Here is a 21,658-nt window from a genome sequence, read left to right as displayed (position 1 = left end):
TTTACCGAATCACTCGAGGCACAATTCGACACTAACGACTTATTGTTGAATTTTAGACCTCGCATCCGGTTCATCTCTATCAATATTTATCTTCCCTCCTTACTGCTTGTTCGTGATTCTCTTTGTGATAAAAGTTTCAGAATCATTATAATCTCATAGACTTACCTCTCTCTCTGAACAAACACTCGTGTCTGCCGTCAGTCTATATCTGTAATATAGAGCAACTTGAAATAACGCTTGTTCCGTGAAACAGTTGAGATAAGTAAGCCTCGTTGCTTTGCAGCGAGGAGTAATTGCGAAATAATGTTTATCTAAATGGATTGGAATTAATTTCTTTGTCGGAAACGGACACTTCCATCTTTTATACGCTGTACAAAATGAAATTCTCCGTTTCTTCCTCTGTTTCGAATATCTTATTGATACGTACGATGTACATAATCGACGAACGAAGCGCGTGTCATTCCGAGTCGTTTCTATATTTAGTAAATCCAATTAAGTCGTTCGTCCAACGGTATTGGTACCTAAATTCATGCACGTATCTATGCACGATGTACGTATCCTACCTAAGTACGGAAATTTTTTTTATCCGTCAAACAAAGAGACACGAAATAAAACCCCGCTCGGTTACATGCTGCCTGCATACGACACGTAGGCTTACTTATACGCGCGTTATTTCTCCATCGTCGTTTGACCTCGGAGCCAAGAGTTGTTGAACCACGAAGCAACGTGACGGAGGCTAACAAACGAATATAACAAAAACACCGTCTCCAGTCGCGAAAGACACGCCCTGCAGGAATAACATTCCTCGCATATTTTTATACTCGCGGAATTTTTTAACTTAATAATAAATTACGGCGACGGATTGAAAAGAGAAATGTAAAAACCGACCGACTGCACGAGCAGTGGCACAATTTATTTTTAAAACAGATACATCTCTCATTGTTATAAACATGTGCAGTGTGTATAATCTTGTTTGGGCTTATTCGTATTTACTATCCACGATATCCGGTTCAGATAATAAAAAGCACCGTGTTTGCGCGGTTTACAATTAGATAAGATGAGAAAATTACACGTATAAAAAGCTTTGTGTCTACGGGATATGTAAGTGTCGGCAATGTTTTACCGTTGTTGTACGGTCGTTATATTGTCCCTGCGATAAGAAAGATGTGGGTTAAACCAAAGTGAAAAAAAAAATGAAATAAATTTTTTTTTCTTTCAATCAAACAGATAAAAGGATGATTTATTAGGATCGATCAGATTTGGCTTTCGCTCGATGATCTCGTGAGTTCAGACAAAGGGGGGGAAGATGGGTTCATTGTTTGATCGATTTCTGCAATTCAGTTTGCGATGCCATGTACTAATACTAATTTACCGTTATCACAGACATTGTTACGATCATTTATTAATAACTCTGTCAGTTATTCTGCAGGCAGTCGCGAAATATCGTTTCTCAAAGAGGTTATTCTTCATGTCTGCTAATTGTAAGATAAACTCGATGTTTACTTTTGTCATTTTCATACAGCAGCCAGGTTGTCTCTTCTTAAATTTATTTACTCATTTTTTCATTATCTATCTACCTATTTGCCGTGTACGTCGTTCTGTTTGTTCATTGCAATCGATAGATTAGATGATCCAGTATTGAATTTGATAAAAAAAAAAAAAAAAAGAAAACTCGGTATAAATCCTCCGGTTCATTGATCTTATCTTTTTTTTTTTCACCACATCTCAAAATATACAGTAATATTTCTTGAACGAATAGAGAAAGAGAGAGAGAGAGAGAGGGAGTGTGTGGAAAATATGAAAATAAAGCGAAAAAAGTTCACATCTTCGTATTACACGAATGACATTCTGTAAGATTTCTGAACTTATAATAATTATTAATAGCCAATAATCGTTTTAGCTGCTAGCTTACAGCATTTGTACAGCATCGTTTTTAGAACAACCTCCTCAGCTGATATATTTCAGGCTATTTTATAACGCCAGACTCACTAAAAAAAGAAACACGCTCGCCGCCCTCTTTTGAATCATATATATATATTAATATAATACATATAATAAAATTTAATGCATATGATATGTAGGCCGTGTGACAAATTGATTTACGTACTATTTTCGTAATGTAAATAATTGATTTATATATAATCCACGATCGGATAATTTATCGAATCAGCGGTGTAATTTAATAAGACCGTGGCTTACATCACTCCGTAATTAAAATCTGCGAGTAGCTCGTTCTTATCTAATTTCTTTACTTCCATCGTCTTTGCTTTTACGATACGACGGTGCGCGTATTATCAGGTGGATATCAACGTACAAATTTGATATGAATAATCTCGCCCTAATTGTTGTATAGTATACAGAGGTGCGCAGTTTGTTAGTAATCGGATTTGAGATTAGAGCGACGATGACTGCTACTTATATCTCCGTTATATGTTTGGGATATAGTTGCGGATATGTCAACTGTAACAATCAGGTCTACGTATAATCTGGGATATCGGTATTAGGCTTAATAAATCCAGGCCAAATCACCGCACGATATTATTATAATAGAATCTATCGAAACTCTAATATTATAGTCATGTATATATATTTATATTGTATAACAGTTTCGTTGCTTGTGTTTCAAATACACGCAATAAAATATTTTCATTTCGACTGCAATATAACACTCGCGTAATCCATTGTTATATCTTACAGTATGCTTGTATTTAAATTTTTCAAAAATAGGTTAATAAACAAATAAACAATTGACGAATCTCAGAATTTTTACCCAAGCATCTTTGCGTCTTTAATAACGCGAGCATCATTGGTGGGAGCAAACCTGCGGAGGATTCACGATGTTTATCGCCGCAGATGACTAATCGCGCGAACAAATACGTATGATGATAAAAACTCGTCATTCCTTCATTCAGAATTCATCCGCGCGCGTCGTCAAAATACGTTCCGTGACTTATACATGTAAATACGCAGTTTTGCAAAGTTTAAACAAAAAAAAAAAAAAAAATTTCCCCAGCACGTGAAATTTTTCGTGTACAACATCGTACCGCATTTACGCTTGAAGCGTATGAATCAACTTTTCGCATATATTAATACCGTTAAAATTCATTCCAATCGAATATCGTTAACATTTTCCTTCAGGTTTATATTCTAATTGATTGCATTGTATAGCCTACCGTATAAAACACATATCGCATGTACCGTTTTATAGATCAGGTACACACAGGTATAGGTATGCATGCATGTATGTATAATAACGTAGCGTGTAACGTCGCTTCGTCGGCAAAATTCTCGTTGGCACAGATTCACCGGCTGGAAACCTTAGGGAGCGACGGTTACGATGCTATGCGATGCAATACCGTACATGTATACCTGACCGGCAGAGGCTTCTTCTTCCTCCTAGAGATTTATTCGCCTGTGTTAGAAGTGTCGCGAAGTCTGTGTGTGCAATTTGCACTTTCGACATTGCTTAATAGGCTGCAATGAAAAACGCGAGATGCGTATAATTACGTATAAATATATACCTGCATATTCGAATTCTGATCGTTTGATCGCCCAGTTTATTTGTTTATTTCTTTCTTTCTTTTTTCCTGATAAACGACGTGCAGTTAAATTACAAATTTATATTTCAACGACGGTATCGTTCGACTTGAGATAACTAGACACGGTATTAATTGAATCACAGTTGTTATCTAATTTTTTTTTTTTTTTTTTATTTTTTTCCGATCAACATCAGTCATCGATATTTCGTTAGTTGATACAGTAAGAGCATCGTGTAAAATTGACGCATCTTTGCGACAAGTCTTGCGCTGTGGAAAAATAAGTTAAATCGTGCAATTATTGTTACGTAACGGAAGAGAACCTGTTTTTCATCCTCGCGTTCGATTGACGGCAATTGAAAATATCACTCAGACGTTTATGTAACGCTGTGTTCTACTCTTCTCTTATTTTTATCAAGAATAATCTATTTTCTGCCGCTTCTACGTCTCGTCGTTTATCGATTAATTCGAAAATTGTAACGAGGACGATTATCGCTCACCGGATATATCGGTCACCTCGCAATCCAACAAAAACTACTACAGTGTTTATAATACGCAACTTTGCATTATTCTATACCGCGTTCCTGGGTAATAAATACTGCACACGTACATACAGCTAATGCGACTGTTAAATTTAGGTAACAGGTGAATATATCCGTACATATATATATATATATATATATATAAATATATATATATGTATATATGTATACACGTATAACGTGTAACTATACGAGGCTGACGTAATTACGTTACGTACGAAGAGGGCTTGCCGCTTTTGTCGTACATAGCCAACTAAATTGGCATAGAAACGGCACAACCAATATTAGACTAGTGTACGTCAGGGAACTCGATTATCCTGTCCATCGTTACGACAAAAAATAAAAAATAAAAACTACACGCGCACGTTCTCTCCATTCGAGTTTCCCCGAATTGATAATTGTGAAAGATCTTTCGTTGCTTCTCGTAATTGATTTATTTTTTTTATTAACTTTTTTTTACCCAACATGTAATAAATTACAAAAGATACAAACACTACGGTACTTATCTAAATCGTCACGCTCGGACGTCATCGTTATATATATATATGTATATACATCGCAAAACAATAACGAAATCAATGGACGAATTGCAGTAGTGGAATCTTTGATAAGTGACCTAAATAACGATTGCGCCAACTGTAGGAAACGAAACGTGAAAACGATAAAGCGATAAGCCGATAAACGTCGATGGCGTACAATTGTGTAGGTATATAAATATGTATAGTACGGATGGATACACGCGAGGCGTATGCGACTGCGGTTAATATCCGGAAAAATCATCCAGGTATCATATAATGTGATACTTGGCATCGGGGTATACATGTACGTATAAGAGCCTATAACTCTACTGAACTTTGGCATTGGCACACATTGAAGTAAGTATATGACTGGCGAACAATTACTTATTGATCGATTGGTCCTTTACATAATTGATTACGCACCGCCGGATGTGTGCAACGGTATTTCTTTCATTGCCGGATCGAAAAATCAATCAGCTATGTTCTCAGACAATTTGTATTCTTCGTCTGTGCCCTCGGTTGTTTTTTATTTTTCTTTTTTTGCACACTGAGAGAAATTTTTAGTTCCGGTTACCGCTCAGTCCTTAACTATTTTCATTTTTTAGCACAATCGACGAAATATAGTTATAGGTAGAAAGTGAAAATTAGTATTCCAGCTGTTACCGGAAAGTCTAGTATCCGTTACTGTTCTTTCTCATCATCATCTTGCTTGTGCAAGAATAATATTTTATTTCAAAATTTAAGTCGAAAATATTGTACCAAGTGACGAAAAAAAATGTTGTCCAAATTTCAGCTCTTAATATTAATATTTACAGATGCTGAATCGCGATTTTCTATTTCCCGTTGAAATAACATGGGAAAAATTTGTTTTAAACTTTGTAATTTTATAACTCGTTAATGCGTTAGCGTACCGATAAGACAAAAGCGTATTTTGATAGGGAATCTAACGCTCTACAAAAAAAGGTCTGTTATCGTTTTATGACTGATCCACTCTTTCAAAAGATATTCAAGGGCCTGAAATACCCTTTAACCTTGGATAACTTTTTAAAGAGTAGATTCATCATAAAATGATAAGATATTTTTTCCTTGTAGAGTGTTAAATTTCCTACAAAAATACGTTCTGGTCTTATCGGTACACTAATGCATTAACGAGTTATAAAATTACAAAGTTAAAAAAAAAAATTCCCCATGTTATTTACCTCGGAATTAGCAAATCGCGACGAGGCATCTCTAAATGTTAATATCAAGAGTTGAAACGTGGACAGCGTCATTTATTCGTCACTTTGAACAATATTTTCTAATCGAATATTGAACAAAAAACTAATCGATTTTTGTTGATACAGTCTAATGGACACACACACGTACATATTCGAAAGTTATATTTATTTTTTCTGCAAATTCTTAATTTACGTTGCGGTCGAGATTATAAATATTGTTATTTGTAAGGTTTTCGCAGCGTGAGAAGAATAATTGTCAAATTTACTTTTTACTTACTTTGCAAACGTACCTTAGGTATAAATTCAAGTTAATTTTTGCAAGTAGAAAATTAAGCGAGAAGCTCTACTCTCGGACAGATATATATATATTATACACGCAGGGTGTCTGTCTGTCTATCCAATTAGCATACAAGTGTGTAGCATTATACTTTGGAACAACCGTCTCGCACGCAATTGTAAGCCGTACGTGGCACGATGGCTATGCATATTATTCTCACCTAAATACACGCTGCACCATTGTTATACAGGCATCCACCGACACGTTGCTTTATTATTTGAAATATGCTTTTTATTTATCGAACTGCACAATACCGAGGCCGTCAATTTCTGGCGGAATATTTTTTCAACGATGTGCTGTGTATATTAGCGATGACGTGATTCTTCATATTACGTTATATACGTATGTATAACTAATGAAGCTACATACGTCATACGTATCCGATACGATATCCGTAAAAAAAACGCGGTTTCTCCCATGATTTTAAAACCCCCCGTGTTTATTATAATTTATAAACCATCATCTTATGATTTACGTTTATATGCAGGTATATTATATATACGTATATATGTATAATTAAAGGTAAAAATAAATATTCCGTCTGTTTATGCCTCAGATTCAGAGACGAAATTATGCAAAGTTATTATCGTACCGTTTGAAATAACTCGCGATATCGCGACTAGTCGTGTTTCGCCATTCGTCAATTTCTCTTATACCTAATACAACATGTATTGTATTATTGTTCCTGATACCGCGACGTATTGTATTTAAACAGAACTTATATTTATGTATAGACCCGGCGATAAATGGATTATTTTACATATTCGCCTGTATACCGAGTCAATATTCGTCTTGGATTTCAGCGGTCGACCCGTACGGTTGGATTAAAAACTTCCGGAGCGAATCAGGGCAGGGAAACTGTAGAGGCTTGAAAAAAAAATTTACATAGTCGGATATATTTCGTATAATACACGGGTGTAAAACCCGCTTTTATCTATCTATATAATATATACATATTATATATATACACGTGGAGCAGCAATAAACCGCCTCTCCTCCTTACCTTTGATTATAAATAGAAAGTGAAAGACTGGTAAGATGTCGCGTAATTCTCACGGTCGTTAGTCTTTGCCCATCGATGTGTTGTACACATATGTATACGTGATACACTGCGTTATTGCTGACCCGTCCATTCCCGATATTCTCCTATTCGGTGATTTTTATAGCCACGCATATTTTCGTATAATACGTGAATTTATTTTATCCCGGAGGCGGTTATCACAGAAATTTTTACCAACCGGCCTGACACAATTGTGTGTCGTTTCACCTAAACCCTTCGCTGTCACGTTTCACGTAACGACGTATAATTTTCGTCATTCCTTCGATTTTCATGCTCTGTATGTTTCAGTTTCGGTTGTTCGTAGGTACGAATATAATCGTATTTATCACACGGATGTTATAATTTATACGCGAGGCAAAATAAGTCTCTCTCTTTTTTTTTCATTTTTTTATGACAGGTGATGATATATTGTGGAATATTCTATAGACAAACGTTTAATGTTATGAGAGGTAAGTTGAAGAATTATAAAAATATTTGTATTCGATCGAATTATATACTTCGATTTTTGCATAATATTTGCACACTTGCGCGATCAAGTCGTCGAATTCAGCATTGGAGATGCATAATTTATTTCGTTTATTCAATTGACGCGGTCATTTGTTGAATCAATTGCATGTATTATATACGAATCTTATAATTATAATGTCATTCATTCTATTGTTTTAAAAATTTTGTAACGCGAATATTCACTGGGTTTTTTTAAGGTATCGGTCCGAGAATTGCACGCGAAAATCGAGTGATATTCAACCGATATGCGGATATCATATGTTCAATAAGTTGCCAATACCTTCATACGAATCTAGTGCATGAAAACATGTGAATAATTATGGAGTGTTGTTGTATTTGTACTTTAAATTTCATATCTTCCGGTTGTAACTTCCGAGTGACGTTTGTACGTATATAAGCGTTAAAATCGATGCTTTGCGAGCCAACGTTTACTCTCCAGCGTTATTAATGTGTACACAGTATGCATGTGTACACGGCAATACGTGTATACCTGGTACATTCTACATCGTGTGGATGATTTGCGTATGTTTGTACAACATTTTGTGTGCATGGACACTATCGGTAGAATGTTAAAACAGGTGTTCTTTTCTCCGGCACAGCTGGTATACAATCACTTTTATCACTATTTGTGTACTTTTTTTTTAAAAAATACAGTTACTGCTCGTTACTTTTTCCAGCAAATTTTCACTTGAGTTTCGTGCAGAAAAAAATTTGGTTGCATAATTTTTTTTTTTTCACGCGATATTCACTTGACAAGATTTTGTTTTTTTTGAGTATTATAGTAATTTTCAGCATAAAAATTAGCTTCGGTTTGATTTTGGAAAATCAAGTATGATCGCATTGTTCGTTCTTTATTTATCGAAAAGTTTTTCCCGGGAGGACAGTAAGTTCATAAATCAGATTTACTCTTCACTTGTAATTCATACGAACGTGCTGACGAAGAAAAGAAATTTTACCCTATAAATTTGATGCTTTTCAAAAGTTTCTTCTACATGTAATCTATAATCTATAATTGAAAAAACAGAAAGTATATGTATACATGTTTATTATCCCACATGACACCGTTGGTGTATGTAGAACAATCCAATTAATCATACGCCAAACACTGTGCAGGCTTCCGATTACTTAGAATTCTTTACAGTTTACTCGAAATAAAATTGTTGTGTAGTATAATACTTCTTGCTATACTATCGAAGAAAATATCAAGTTTGGATGTCGACCAGACGGCGCCGTACTTTGGCTCCTTGGCTCGTTCGGAACATAAAGTACAAATGTATATACGTAGGGTTGGATATATAAGCATCTTATGTACCGACATACGGCTCGTCACATGCGGAAGTAAAAAGAAGGGGGAAGCAGAAGAATTTCTGTACATGCTTAATAGGTACAAAGATCGACGCTTTCGTTTCGCGTGCTCCGATATGTAATCAGGTCGGAACGCATATTTGTAATTGCAAGTTTTCGATACCGCTATTTTATTTTTATAATCGCCGGATGGTGAGGGAGGGGTATTGATAATCTAAATAGAGAATTTCGAACAGATTTTGCAGTTGCTTCGGCTGTCATCTTGAATTTTTGGAGGAATTTGTTTTCGTCTTTTTCAAACTCTTGACTAAAAATGGTCACGTCTCTGCGATTAATATTTTGCGTTTTACAACTAAACAATGAATTCAAAATGGCGGCCGAAGCTACTGTATAATCTGATTGAAATTCTGCACTTGAACTGTCAACTCCCGACCGTCTCCAAAAAAAAAAGCATTAGAAATGCAAAATAGTTGCATCGAAAAATTGCAATTTGAAATGTTCTTTTTTCATTGTACACACACAGCAACTGGGCTATAAAGCTTAGAATTTTGAAAAGGTAATCAAAGGTTGTCCTGCAAATATTTAGTAAAATTTTAGATATTCTTCAAAATCTAATAACAACGAGACTTCGTTACAATTTGAGTGTGATGAGCGCGAATTGATCGCCGTGTTCCTCTTGCAGCGTCCTATTATACCGACTGGGTTAAGTATCATATTCCGACTAATTCAGTCATTTCGCATTATTCTCTGAAGGTTTTCGCCCCGATCCGCCAAAGAGAGGATCTTTAGAGAGGGACTGAGTGAGAGATAGCTAGAGAGAGAGAGAGGGAGAGATAATCAAAAAATCAGTCGCCCGACTTGTATGGTATTGATTTCCTGCCCTCTCCTCTCTCTCTCTCTCTCTCTCTTTCGAGTGTACGAGAGTAGCGTAGCCTCTCTCCTCCTCCTCCTCTACCTCCTCGTCATCCTCGGCTTGCCACCAGCCGCAGCGAGATGAGAAGTTGCGGCGCCATTGCGGATCAACAGCTGCCTGCGTGACAGTTGAAAGTGAGGTTAGGTTCACCCTCCGGCAAGTTACGGTTTCGCATAGGTTTCGAAACCACTCTGTCGACACGTTTATGTCTCATTCTCGTCCAATAATACACGTCTTAATATTCTCAAAAAACAATTATTCTGTACATGTGATTCGTTTATCGGTCCGTCAAATGCCATTCAAGATTATCTGAACCGTTTGTTCAATGATTTGGCGACTGAGCGAACAAATCGATGAATTTATCAATGAATGCGTACGGCAAAATTAGGATGCCTTATTAATCCAATATATTCCACTGGGAATGGAAAATTCGTCATCGCAGGTCAAAGCTTACTCACATCTATAAACAATCAAACACTGGATCTATTCTGAGATGGTAATTGGTCGGTTTTGATAATAAAGAGTGCACGAAGATAAAAATTGCCTCGGACTTGACAATCAGAGCGGAATTGTATGTCGATCAATGGTTCAAAGTCAGGGAGTCAAAAGCCATTTGTCGGGAAACCAGACTTGCGTAATTCTGGCTTTGACATATCTTATTTTGTTTTATTGTGTTTTGAAAATAGATTGCCAAGGTTGAAGTACATCACGCTAACGTGTTAAAGAATTTTCATTTAATTGGAATTGCTATTTTACAATCTTAGAATAGTGCGCAGTACAGTAAACGTTAAAATACGGCTCTATCAGAGCACATCATGCACATTTTTAGCTATTAAAGCCTTTGAGAAATTCGACAGTAGCAAAATAGTAATTTACTTCGTCACTGTGTCATTGCGAATTTTAACAGTGAGGTTTCAATAGAAAATGCTGGGTAGTTGACTAAGAATTGAAATTGACTAGTAGAAATAAAAACTGTCATCGTACCTTTATCAATGATTAAAACTTCAAATACAATGACAATTCTTTGCTCTATTGAATAAGAAAAGTGTCCAATTACCAAAGGAAATTCTCAACAATGCTCTAAATTGTTGTATACCTTGATTGTAAATTTACCTAACCATCCTGATTATTTCGATGCCTTTCTTCTTTCAGCTGAATGAGGCTGATGGAACCATTGGGTGTGGCTCCGGAGGTTGTGGAGCTTGGGACATTGAAACGATGGTCAGACTATCCTGTCCAGCACCGATTCACTGATTATTCTAACTCCCAAGGGGAGCCTGCTCACCATCCGGCAAGTCCGTTTCCGTGCCAGCCACTGCTCAACAATAAAATTGCACTATGGTAAACGGAGAATTTTCACAATTTGTTCCTTTCAATATTTATTTACAATATTTTTCTGGCGGTACCCCATAACCGTATCTCACATGGTTCTTAAAAGTATCAAGTAAAGTGCTAATAGACTGTAACTATTCTTTGTCTATAGTAAAAATTGCTTATTACAGGACCGGAGACATTTCCGTACTCCAGATGGATTCCATCGTCAATTCTACAAATGAGACGATGGATGATTACAGTCCTGCATGCCAATCGATATTTGCTCGAGCAGGATCTGCTTTGAAAGAAGAAATTTACGACGAAGTTAAAGGTACTGTCATGGAAACATTAAATTTACGGATATTCTGTATACAATAACAATCGATTTCAACTGTCACATCTTTTTTCTAACTCCTTAACATTAGAACTTTCATACTCTGGGCTTGGTAAAAAGATTTTTTTATGAAATGTACCGATATATATTGGCTTATTTTTATTTTTAACACCATTCCAAACAATGCAGACATTTGTTTGTTCATTTTTCTCGTCGTGTAAATCTGGGAGAACTGATCTTGAAGAGGTTCGACAAATGGGCAAGATTTATCAGCAGTTGGAGAATGGTTATAAGATCGTTCTTGTTGGTCAATCAGTTTTTACAAATACTTTATGAAAAAATTTTGAACAAACTTCTTTTACTAGCAGTAAAGCCAGTCATAACTAATCTAAGCTTCATTCTAATTAATCAAGCAATCAGTGGCCTACTCCAATTTTATACGCTTGTATGACCGATGTAATATTTTCAGAGTGGAATCGTAATCCTTAAGAGCCAATGTCCAATTATAGCCCAGTTACATAGCTACTCATTGTTACTAATGTACAAATCACTTGGCTCAATTTTGCGAATAGATTCCAACTCGTTAACAGAATTAAAAAAAAAAAACCTGGTTCGTGTCCTTTTTAATATTCATCAACGCGTGTTGATAAAAGTTAATTAATTTTACAGTCACATCTGTAATCAATTGGTATTCAAGTTTGTCCTTTTCTTCTATAGTTTATCTAGTGATTGAATTTCTAAACTCTTTGGTAAAACAGTGGTAAGAATGACTCGAAAACACTGGAAAATATTTTGCTAAAGTCACTCAATATCTAATTTTCAAAAATTTGCTTATCAGAATCGCTGAATAGCGTAAATTCTTTCAACTGGCAAACCCAAGACAGGACTAATTTTCATTTTTCTTGCACTCAATTTTTCATCAACTGAATGATAAATTACTTAATAATTGAGATAGAGTATTTCCCATGAAACATAAACGTTCCTTTTGCTTTCGTTGCTCACTCAGTTCAGTTCAGTAGAATGAGATGATGGGATATCTCTATGTTTGACTTTTAAATTCTGCAACTTACCGTTTTTCCCTTGTGCAGAGTGTAAGACGGGAGAAGTGCGAACTACACAGGGTCACAAACTGCCGGCTCGGTACATCATACACACAGTTGGTCCCATCTACAACATCAAATATCAAACTGCAGCTCAAAATACGTTACATTGTTGTTACAGGTAGGTTTTTCTTTTGTACATCCAAAAATACGATCAATAATGTACGTTTTCTCTCTCATTATTATCGATTTTTTATCTTCATATTCTCGTCTTTTCGTTTGTTTCAGAAACGTTTTACACAAAGCGAGGGAGCTCGGCTTACATAGTATAGCTTTGCCAGTGATTAATTCCGTGAGACGAAATTATCCGCCCGATGCTGGGGCACATATTGCGCTTAGTAAGTAGATGTCATCTGCCACTTGAAGAAAAGCAATTTAAAAATCACCAACAAGACTTTCTCACGAATTATTCGGTTAATGCTTCGTATATATATATATATATATATATATATTTTTCTTAGATAAAATAGTAAGCCAGCTTATGGACCTTCAACGAAGGCTATTTAAAAAAAAAATTGAATTTAATACATGCTTTCTAATTTTCTACTCAACAGGAACAGTGAGAAGATTCTTAGAGCAATACAGCGACACGATAGCCTGCATAGTTTTTGTATTAGAGGCCTGTGATCTAGGAATTTACGAGGTACTCTTACCGCATTATTTTCCGAGGACACCTGCGGAACAGGAAAACGCTCGCTGGCAACTTCCAAGTGATATCGGTGGAATGGACGGCGAACCTCTGCTACCGGATCGACAGATCCGAATTATTGACAATCCGCAACACGCATTGCACGGTAATTGATCTGAAAGCAATGCATTAATCAGTGAAACAGTACAAAACATATCTTGTTCGAGGAACAGATGAAATCTTATCTATGCTAAGTATTTTCATTTTTTTCCCACCAAGCTTTTCTCCGAATTCACAGACTAAAATGTCTATCCGTATTGATGTTATCAATCTGGTTGGCTGACGCATTGATAAGATTATAAGTTTATATAAGGAGGTTGGCAGTGACCAATCGTCAATCCCTGTTGAAATCACACCTCAGTAACGCTTTGTGTGAAATTTATAGATTTCTTTGTGTCGCCATGTCGGTAAAAAGTGAAAGAAATGTATCTGAAAGCGGCATTTCAGAGGAAAAGTTTTGTGAAGATAGTGTTGACGTTGTTGTCAGTGTTACCAAAGATGTTAGCGATGTATTTGGAAGAGAGTCAGTTACAGCAGTTGGCGTGTCCAAGAACGTTAACGTTTCGAACGGAATCTCAGAAAATCAGCTTGACAATTTGAATTACATTGATACTTTACCTGAAATTCATGACAAGCCGCTCGATCTGTCCAAAGAAATGAATATCCCACCCGCGAACTTTAGCGATGTAGCCGATGCTACTAAAGACGTGAAAGTTTTGCCTGAAAATATCAAAATGTTACGTAACGGAAAAAAAGTTCAATTTTCATCAGGTAGATTTTTGACTAACTTTCTATGGTATTTATTTTACGTTGTGACTATCTTCAAATTTAAGTATGTTAAGTAAGTCCGCTACATGCATTGAATTTTTGTGCTCAAACATCGAGATTCTGTTATCACTTCGAATACTTATCATTTCAGGGATGGCGAAATTATCGTGAAAAAAAATTTCCGACAACTTGTCATCAATGTATCATAGACAAATTTGAAAAGAGCGTCAGTAATCTTTATATTTTATTTTCGAAACACTCGCTTTCAATTTGAAGTTTCTTTCGAACATTGCTCTGCGTCAAATAGAAACTTTATCATTCTTTCTTAGTGTAATGTCTTGAAATAATGCAGTAGAATCAAAATCAACAAGTCAAAATTAATGTGTATCCGTTGAAAACTGTATTTCAATCAGGAAATCCGTTCTTACTCAAGATTTCTGTAACTGAACTTGAACAGGCAAAAAATAATACTCCTCTTACTGTAATTGGAATGCGATAAGTAGATCGATGAACTCGACAAACCATCCTCGAATCCAGATTCAAACAATATCGTGATCACTAAATTTCTCTGACCCATAGAGAATGAGAAAAGAACAAAAACAAATCGATTTTGAATTTGAATTCTTGGTGTCCATACCTTAATGAAGTTTTTGTTACATTATTTAGGCGATGAAACCGTGGAGATATCCAACCAACTAGAGACTTCGGTCAGCCTGGGTGAACATGCATTTACGCAGATGCAAGGCGACTTGGACAGACAACGGCTCCTTGGTGAAAGGCCGCTTACAGATCCGCTAGCCGACATCATGCTGAAGCAAATGCAAGAAAAAGAGCGGTAAGTCAATTCTCTGGTTACGTATCACGTTTCATGTACACAGTGATTCCGGCCCGAATTTAAAGCATATTGGGAAAAAAAAGAAGAAAACTATTTGATGAAGATACAGTTCCGGATAAATGAGAAAAACTTTTGTCAAAGTGTTTTGAAAGTGTTGCAATTGAAGAAAATCGTTAATTATAATTATCAATCGTTTAATAAATTGTTTTCGCGTAAAGTTGGACGAGGAATGAAATTTTTGGCGTACGTACACCAGTAATAAAAAGAAAAGAAAAAAAAAATGAAAGCTTATTCGTCGATTAAATCAAACTTTTAGCCGGTAATTATAAAATCAATTCGTGATCCAGGTTTATTAAAAAGAAATCATTTTCAAGGAATATGATAAAAAGTTGAACCAATTTGTCTTGGAACCTGTCGTCGTTTTCTTTGATTCATTGAATATTACCAATGAAAGTGTATAATAAAATTGTTTTCTCGAACATTGTTTACCAAATTAAAATACTTGACACACACACACACACACACGCACGCACGAATTATCCGGATTTGGCAATCTACGCTAAATATAAACGGTTTTTTCGTGCCATCGTTCCAATTTCAAAGTTCCTCCACGTGCGGATGCGGAAACATTAATGAGAGAACTAATGTGTATCTATGCGCATGGACACTTGAGTGTTCAATAAAAATTTCTCAATATCCCGACTGAATGAAAATTTTCGTAGAAACGAGAATATAGTGCCTTTCAAAAATTCTGATCTAAAAAGACTATCGATGTTTTTTTTTTTGTAAATCTTCTTACCGATCGACCACCACGTCAGACGTTGCCCGAAACTTATAAATATGCTCTATCATAAACAGTTAAAATTATATCACGTAAGTTTAATTTTTCCGTGAGTCTGAAATCCTATCGCGGTAAAAATAACTTTTACTTACCGCTTTTATCACACGATTTTCTTCATGGGTATGAAATTTTTTATAGAAATATTTTGACATTCTTGAACAGTCTGCGAAGCTTTTGTAGTACACTTGATCAACGTTAGTCGAAAACTGGAATGCTTTCAAATTTGCGGAATAATTAATGGCCAGCTCGTGTTTTACATTAGCAAATAAATTATAAGAATATTGTAAAACACCTGTGATTCTTTAGCTATCTTCTCTTGACGTCAAACAAAGATAACGGTCACACGACAGTTGTCTTGTGACGCAAATTAACGAAGATAGTAATAATAATTTAAATCGTATCATCTGTTTCAACACGAATTCACAAGCACTCTAATTACCATCCGCAGACTCGTAAACAAATTCATTCTGCTGTTAGTAATTGTTAGTAATTTAATAGTGATAATTATTATTATTTCATAGAATTATAATAATTATTATTTTTACCACATGGTACGTCACAATGTAAAAATCTTGGTTTCTTTTCTACGAAAATAATTTTAAAAAATGCGTGAATGACGAAAAATCATTTCCCATGATGCATTGCAAGTAATCACTGGAAGTGGTTATTTATTGACTTTCTTCGTTGGTGATAAAAGGCACTTGCGGATTTTACATGTTCTCGACATTCTTTACCTAGTTGAATCTCTGCTAGGTATAATATGTATTTAAGCATTATCAGAATTATAGGATTCGTTAATGTAAAACGTTTTATGCGTCATTCGAACAAATCGTCACAGATTTTACGATACGATTTTCTGATAGGCGTAATCTTTCCAAACCGTGTATACAGTATACACCTATTTTTCGTTTTCTGTATGTTCAAGTATATCACGCGTATATGGCAGGTGTATTTTTATTCACCATTTTCTTGCAAGAATGCACAAATTTATGAAGATGAAAAAAATTTTAGAAGGTAAAACACGTAATTTTACTTAATAATATCCTCTGAAAATGCACGATATTCGTGTAATAATCCTGATTTTTATTTTCTTCCAATATTTATCAAGCAAATTTGTTCTTAAATTCCTTGCTTGTCATCATTTGATTTGTTACAGGATTATATTAAAGAGTTCAAGTTAATAAGTAATAAATATACGCGACGATCTCTCGCAAATAAATAATTTATATACATTGACAGGAGTTCTGATTTCCGGTATAATAAAAGACGAAAAAATTATTTTTTTTTCTTTCTAACTTTGTTTTTTAATCATGTTTTGGCTCCGCGTTTTTATAATTTTTTTTTTTTAAATAAAAAAATTTCCACTAATTTTATTTACACCAACGACAGTGAACACAATTAAATAACGTTCTTATTATTTTTAATAGAAATAGAAATAAATAAACTTGTGAGCAACGTCGAATATTAATAAGTTATAAGATATTCAACAATCCAAGGAAACGTTTTACATGATCAAGACGTTGAAAATTATTGTACTCTGGAGTTTTCTTTATCCGATCGGAAGTTTTTTAGTTGTTTCCGTCACTCGCAGACGAAAAACATTGAAAAAAATCTTACACACCGCGGCATACTTATAACGTGAAAATTTAATCACCGATCAATATTATTATTCCGTTGCAATAATACCGTGCCTAAAAAAATATATTTTCATTCGCTCTCGAGGTAACTTAAAATAAGCCCGAAACATTGAAACCGGCCAATAAACATCAAGGTTCTATCATTTCGAACGTTTTAATTATAAAACCTTTCCATATATCGTTTATATATTATCGTTAACTTGAATTATTTGAACTTGTACGCGAATGGTTTTACTCGTCTTCGCTGTCATTAGCGCAACAAATAACATTACTGGAGATTATTCGCACGGGTTTTCCTCTTTTCGAAACGTTTAATATCGACTCATCCTTGAAGCGCATAAATATTGATCCGACGTATTTACGTATCACGAAAAATTTAACACGTTTTCCAAAAATATACCGTTCGTTGTTATAAAAGATCAGCGCGTGGCGTTCCGGTATCTAGGCTTACATATATATATATATATATATATATATATATATATATATATAACGAATCGGTATATGGGTCGAAAAATATTGAGGGATTGGGAGTAAGGCGTGACTAAAAAGGGGGACATCTAAACTAAAGCTTCGGAGCTCGCAAATCAGAAACATTGGCCTGAAACGACGTTAATTGCATGGCATAATTCCCGTCTATCATTAAACGCATATCAAGCACGCATGCCGATAAAGTTTAGCGTGTCTGTGTGTGCGAATGTTTACTTGCTCCAAAATGCTCTGAGATCCGCTTCAAATCTGTTTTACGAGGCTGAAGATGGGAACGTTAACGTGTCGAAACGTTAAGGTGGGGAAAAAAATCACTATTTTGTCATTTTGTAATTTTTTAGTGACTTTGAAGCGGTTGAATTTTGAACATAATACGAATTACTTTTGCCTTATTATAATTTATTGCATTTCAGAGATTTCTAAAATTACGAAATAACCGCTTTTCCGAAACGTTAATCGTTACAATCGCGTCACTAACTTCACCCTCGTTCGGATTTTTTTATATCTATTCGCATCCCTCGCGTCCTGAAATACGCGATATTTAGAAATCTTGAAGTTATTCTGAAATTGGCTCCACTATTGTAAGTCTCTAAACATGTCGACGGTTGACGAGCGAAATACTTTGCAGGGTTCTTCAAAAGATCGATTGATTATTTCGGGAAAATATACATGATAATATATACGCAGGTTAGATATAATTCACCTTTGAGTTTTGTTTACTTGCCTACTTGTTTCATTCTTGAAGAACATACGATTGTACTTTGACAGTGATTTATATCACATACGGAGGGAGCGATTCGTTTCAGAGTATAAAGTTTTATTCGTCGTAGCTATGTAATCATCGATTCGAAACACGGTTTTTTCCAAAGACGGAGTAACTCTACAGGTATAAAACTTTTTTTTTACGTAAGGAGTGAAATAAATTTTTTTAAAACATAGTATATAATACAATAATTTATATGATACTAATTAATTAAATTTGACAAATGGGAAAAATATGTATGGGTGATTTCATAGAAAGTAATTTCATAATTCACTTATTATCCAGTTAATTTTTAATAGTTCAGTTAATTCTCATTAATTAATTCACAAATCTATTGACACGTTAGTTCAAAGAATTATTTCTCCGTCGGTCAAGAAGACTTATATTTCTCTTGAATTCGGGAAATTTTAACGGATTCATTTTTTTCGTAGCGCAGCAGTTGTTCTTTGAATGAAACAAAAAAACAAATTTCTTTTAAACGCTATATTTTTTCGATTAGTTCCAATTTTTCTAACGATAGTTACAACGATCAAACATAAAACCTTCGTGTAAAATACTTTTCTGTTAAAGTTCTGTTCTTTTCTTCGTTCAACAAATATAATTCTTTACAACATGCTTTTCCAACGATTTATATAGTCAAGATATTGAGAAATAGGACAACTTTGTTACGGCCGTATGAAAAATTCTAATCTAATTAATTCATACGCGTTCCCGATTTTCATTCGACGATTTTGAGTAATAAAAAATGAAACGATATGAAATGAAATGAAACTAAAACAAAAAGAAATAAACAATCGTAAAATAACGAGAACGCACGCGTAAACCTAGATCTACCCATTCTGTAAACTATTATAAAAGCTTGCACGTACGTACACGAATACATATATCGTAAACAAAAGTAAATTCCATCCGGACGTTAAATCATACGAGAGTGACGTGTATTAGGTAGTTGCGGGAATCTAGGTTGAAAAAAAATTGGGAATGTAAGACACGCACGGGGCATCAGCAGCTAAGTAACGAGCTTTCGGCGGGGCGCAAGGCGGATATTGAAAGCTCGGTTATGGGTGCAGCAGAGCCAGCTGTCGTTCACCTGGTTCGCCGGCTTTCCGACCTAGCCCAACCAGCGGAAAACCGCCGGGATGGCTCGAAAGAGATCAATACTAAGTAGTTCCCTCTGGAAAGCGGGTGTTCTCCTCGTGACGTCACTGATAGGCTCGGTGTGACACACCTGGAGACGATCATCCGGTGTGCGTGTGTCGGTGTGTTTGTGCGAAGTGATTTCGTCCCGAAGCAAGCGAGTCACGCCATGGTCAAATCGTTGATCGATTACGCAGCTTTAATTTTTTTCTTTTTTTTTTTTTTTACTTTGTCGCCCTAATTCTTTCCGTGAATTTCGGTTTCTGAGAACGCAGAATTTACGAATGAAATCATGATTATACGACTACATGTTATATTGGCTCAAGTTTTTATGTTATTACTACATATTATAATGCAAACATGATTTTATCCGGAAGTTCTCAATAAACACTAAAATTTAGCGAAAATGTAAGGACAACGAAAAAAAATGGTCTTGTCAAGTTGTTTAGTATTATTTTATTATTTTTTTTTTTCAATTTTTTTACAAAGTTTAGATATTAAAAAGAATCCAACTTTACGTTTAAATATTACTATTTTGAGTCGTGAATATATATGAAAATGTCTATGAAATAAATGACTAGAATCGTTGACATCAAATCTTACTAACTTTTGATTACTGACGAAAATTCGAGACCATTTAAATATTAAGGCCAACAAAACCACTGTCGACAAGTTTTATCGAATGAACGATATTCCGAACCTTCTTCTGATATTATCGACCGATTATGCACGAATGCAGAGAAATTTCTGTACAATTGTCGTTGCCTTCTTTTTTTTTTTTTTATTTTTATTTTTTTTATTTTTATAACTATTCTCAATTACATTGTTCTGGGGAAAAAATGATAATTTTTTTTCTAACTATAATTCTTGACAATGCTCTTGCGGACAATATTTTTTTTTTCATAACTATTGCAATAATTTAATGTCGGTGCAACAGTAAATTTATTTCGCGGCTTTATCGAATGGAGAAAAAAAAACATGTAGTAAAACAATCTGATTCAACGCTGCGAAATAACGAGAAAATTTCGCATCAACATCCTTAATCATACAAACTAGTTACTCCTATCACCATTACCTTGTAATTTCAACAATATTTAAAACCGTTACCGCTACGATTTACAATCGTACTAGAATTTTTCATCAGCTACTAACTCTGAAACAAAAAAAAAAAAAAAACTTTTCTCAGCTTACATACGTTCAGAAAATTTATGATAAATGAAGTTTATGCACGCGACTAAATAAACTTTGCGCAAATAGTTTCATCTCGAATACCTGCAGTAAAAGAGTCGTTGGATTGGTAAAGGTCATTTTTTTTATCTCTTCTCGTTTCGAGTGGAATTGAAAAAAAAAAAAAGTCCTTTACGATCGTCCGAAAAATACGGTAGGTCGACGTATGTCAGGAGTATTCTCTAAATAAAACCGGTTGATGTGTGCAACCGTTTCTCAGATTTCGACGGAAAAGATTAAGCTTTATTACTTTTCCTGCTGCGCTTTGAACGGCGTTTATTTCTGCAGACGCGCGCTCTACGCCTTTTGACTTATTTAGAAGGTGCTTTATAATTACCGTTATGGATTTACACTGCGATAATTTGGTCGTTCAATTTTACATTTATCGATTTTTTCTCCGGATAAATTTATTTGTATGCAATATATTTGTAACTGATACACAGTTTGACTTTTCAGTTTTTATTAATTGGCCACGCAATATTTTTTAGAGAGTTTCTTTTCTTTACACTGAGAAAAATTTCATTTGTTACAGTAACTAGAAAAATTGAGTGGAACAGGTATCTTTGAAAAAATTGTTTGAATATTGTTGA

At 34.9% G+C, this 21,658-nt stretch overlaps 1 protein-coding gene and 1 long non-coding RNA gene across 2 annotated transcripts in view; one reads left to right on the top strand and one right to left on the bottom strand.

Annotated features, from left to right (window-relative positions):
* Window positions 1-21,658, top strand: part of LOC124307694 (protein GDAP2 homolog) — a 38,362-nt gene that overhangs the window by 492 nt on the left and 16,212 nt on the right. The window contains exons 2-7 of the mRNA XM_046769658.1: window positions 11,088-11,276; window positions 11,438-11,580; window positions 12,672-12,804; window positions 12,912-13,021; window positions 13,238-13,477; window positions 14,806-14,974. Coding sequence (XP_046625614.1) covers window positions 11,092-11,276; window positions 11,438-11,580; window positions 12,672-12,804; window positions 12,912-13,021; window positions 13,238-13,477; window positions 14,806-14,974 — 980 coding nt within the window. The 5' untranslated portion in view covers window positions 11,088-11,091. The remainder of the gene's footprint in view (window positions 1-11,087; window positions 11,277-11,437; window positions 11,581-12,671; window positions 12,805-12,911; window positions 13,022-13,237; window positions 13,478-14,805; window positions 14,975-21,658) is intronic.
* On the bottom strand, window positions 13,303-14,902 carry LOC124307767 (uncharacterized). Its single transcript, XR_006908856.1, has 3 exons — window positions 14,777-14,902; window positions 13,990-14,091; window positions 13,303-13,486 (listed from the first exon to the last, which is right to left on the bottom strand). It is a non-coding gene; the product is annotated as an uncharacterized LOC124307767 (long non-coding RNA).

Source organism: Neodiprion virginianus, chromosome 1, assembly GCF_021901495.1.
Source record: "Neodiprion virginianus isolate iyNeoVirg1 chromosome 1, iyNeoVirg1.1, whole genome shotgun sequence".
In the NCBI taxonomy this organism is placed as follows: Eukaryota; Metazoa; Arthropoda; class Insecta; order Hymenoptera; family Diprionidae; genus Neodiprion; species Neodiprion virginianus.
This window is presented reverse-complemented; position numbering and strand designations above follow the sequence as displayed.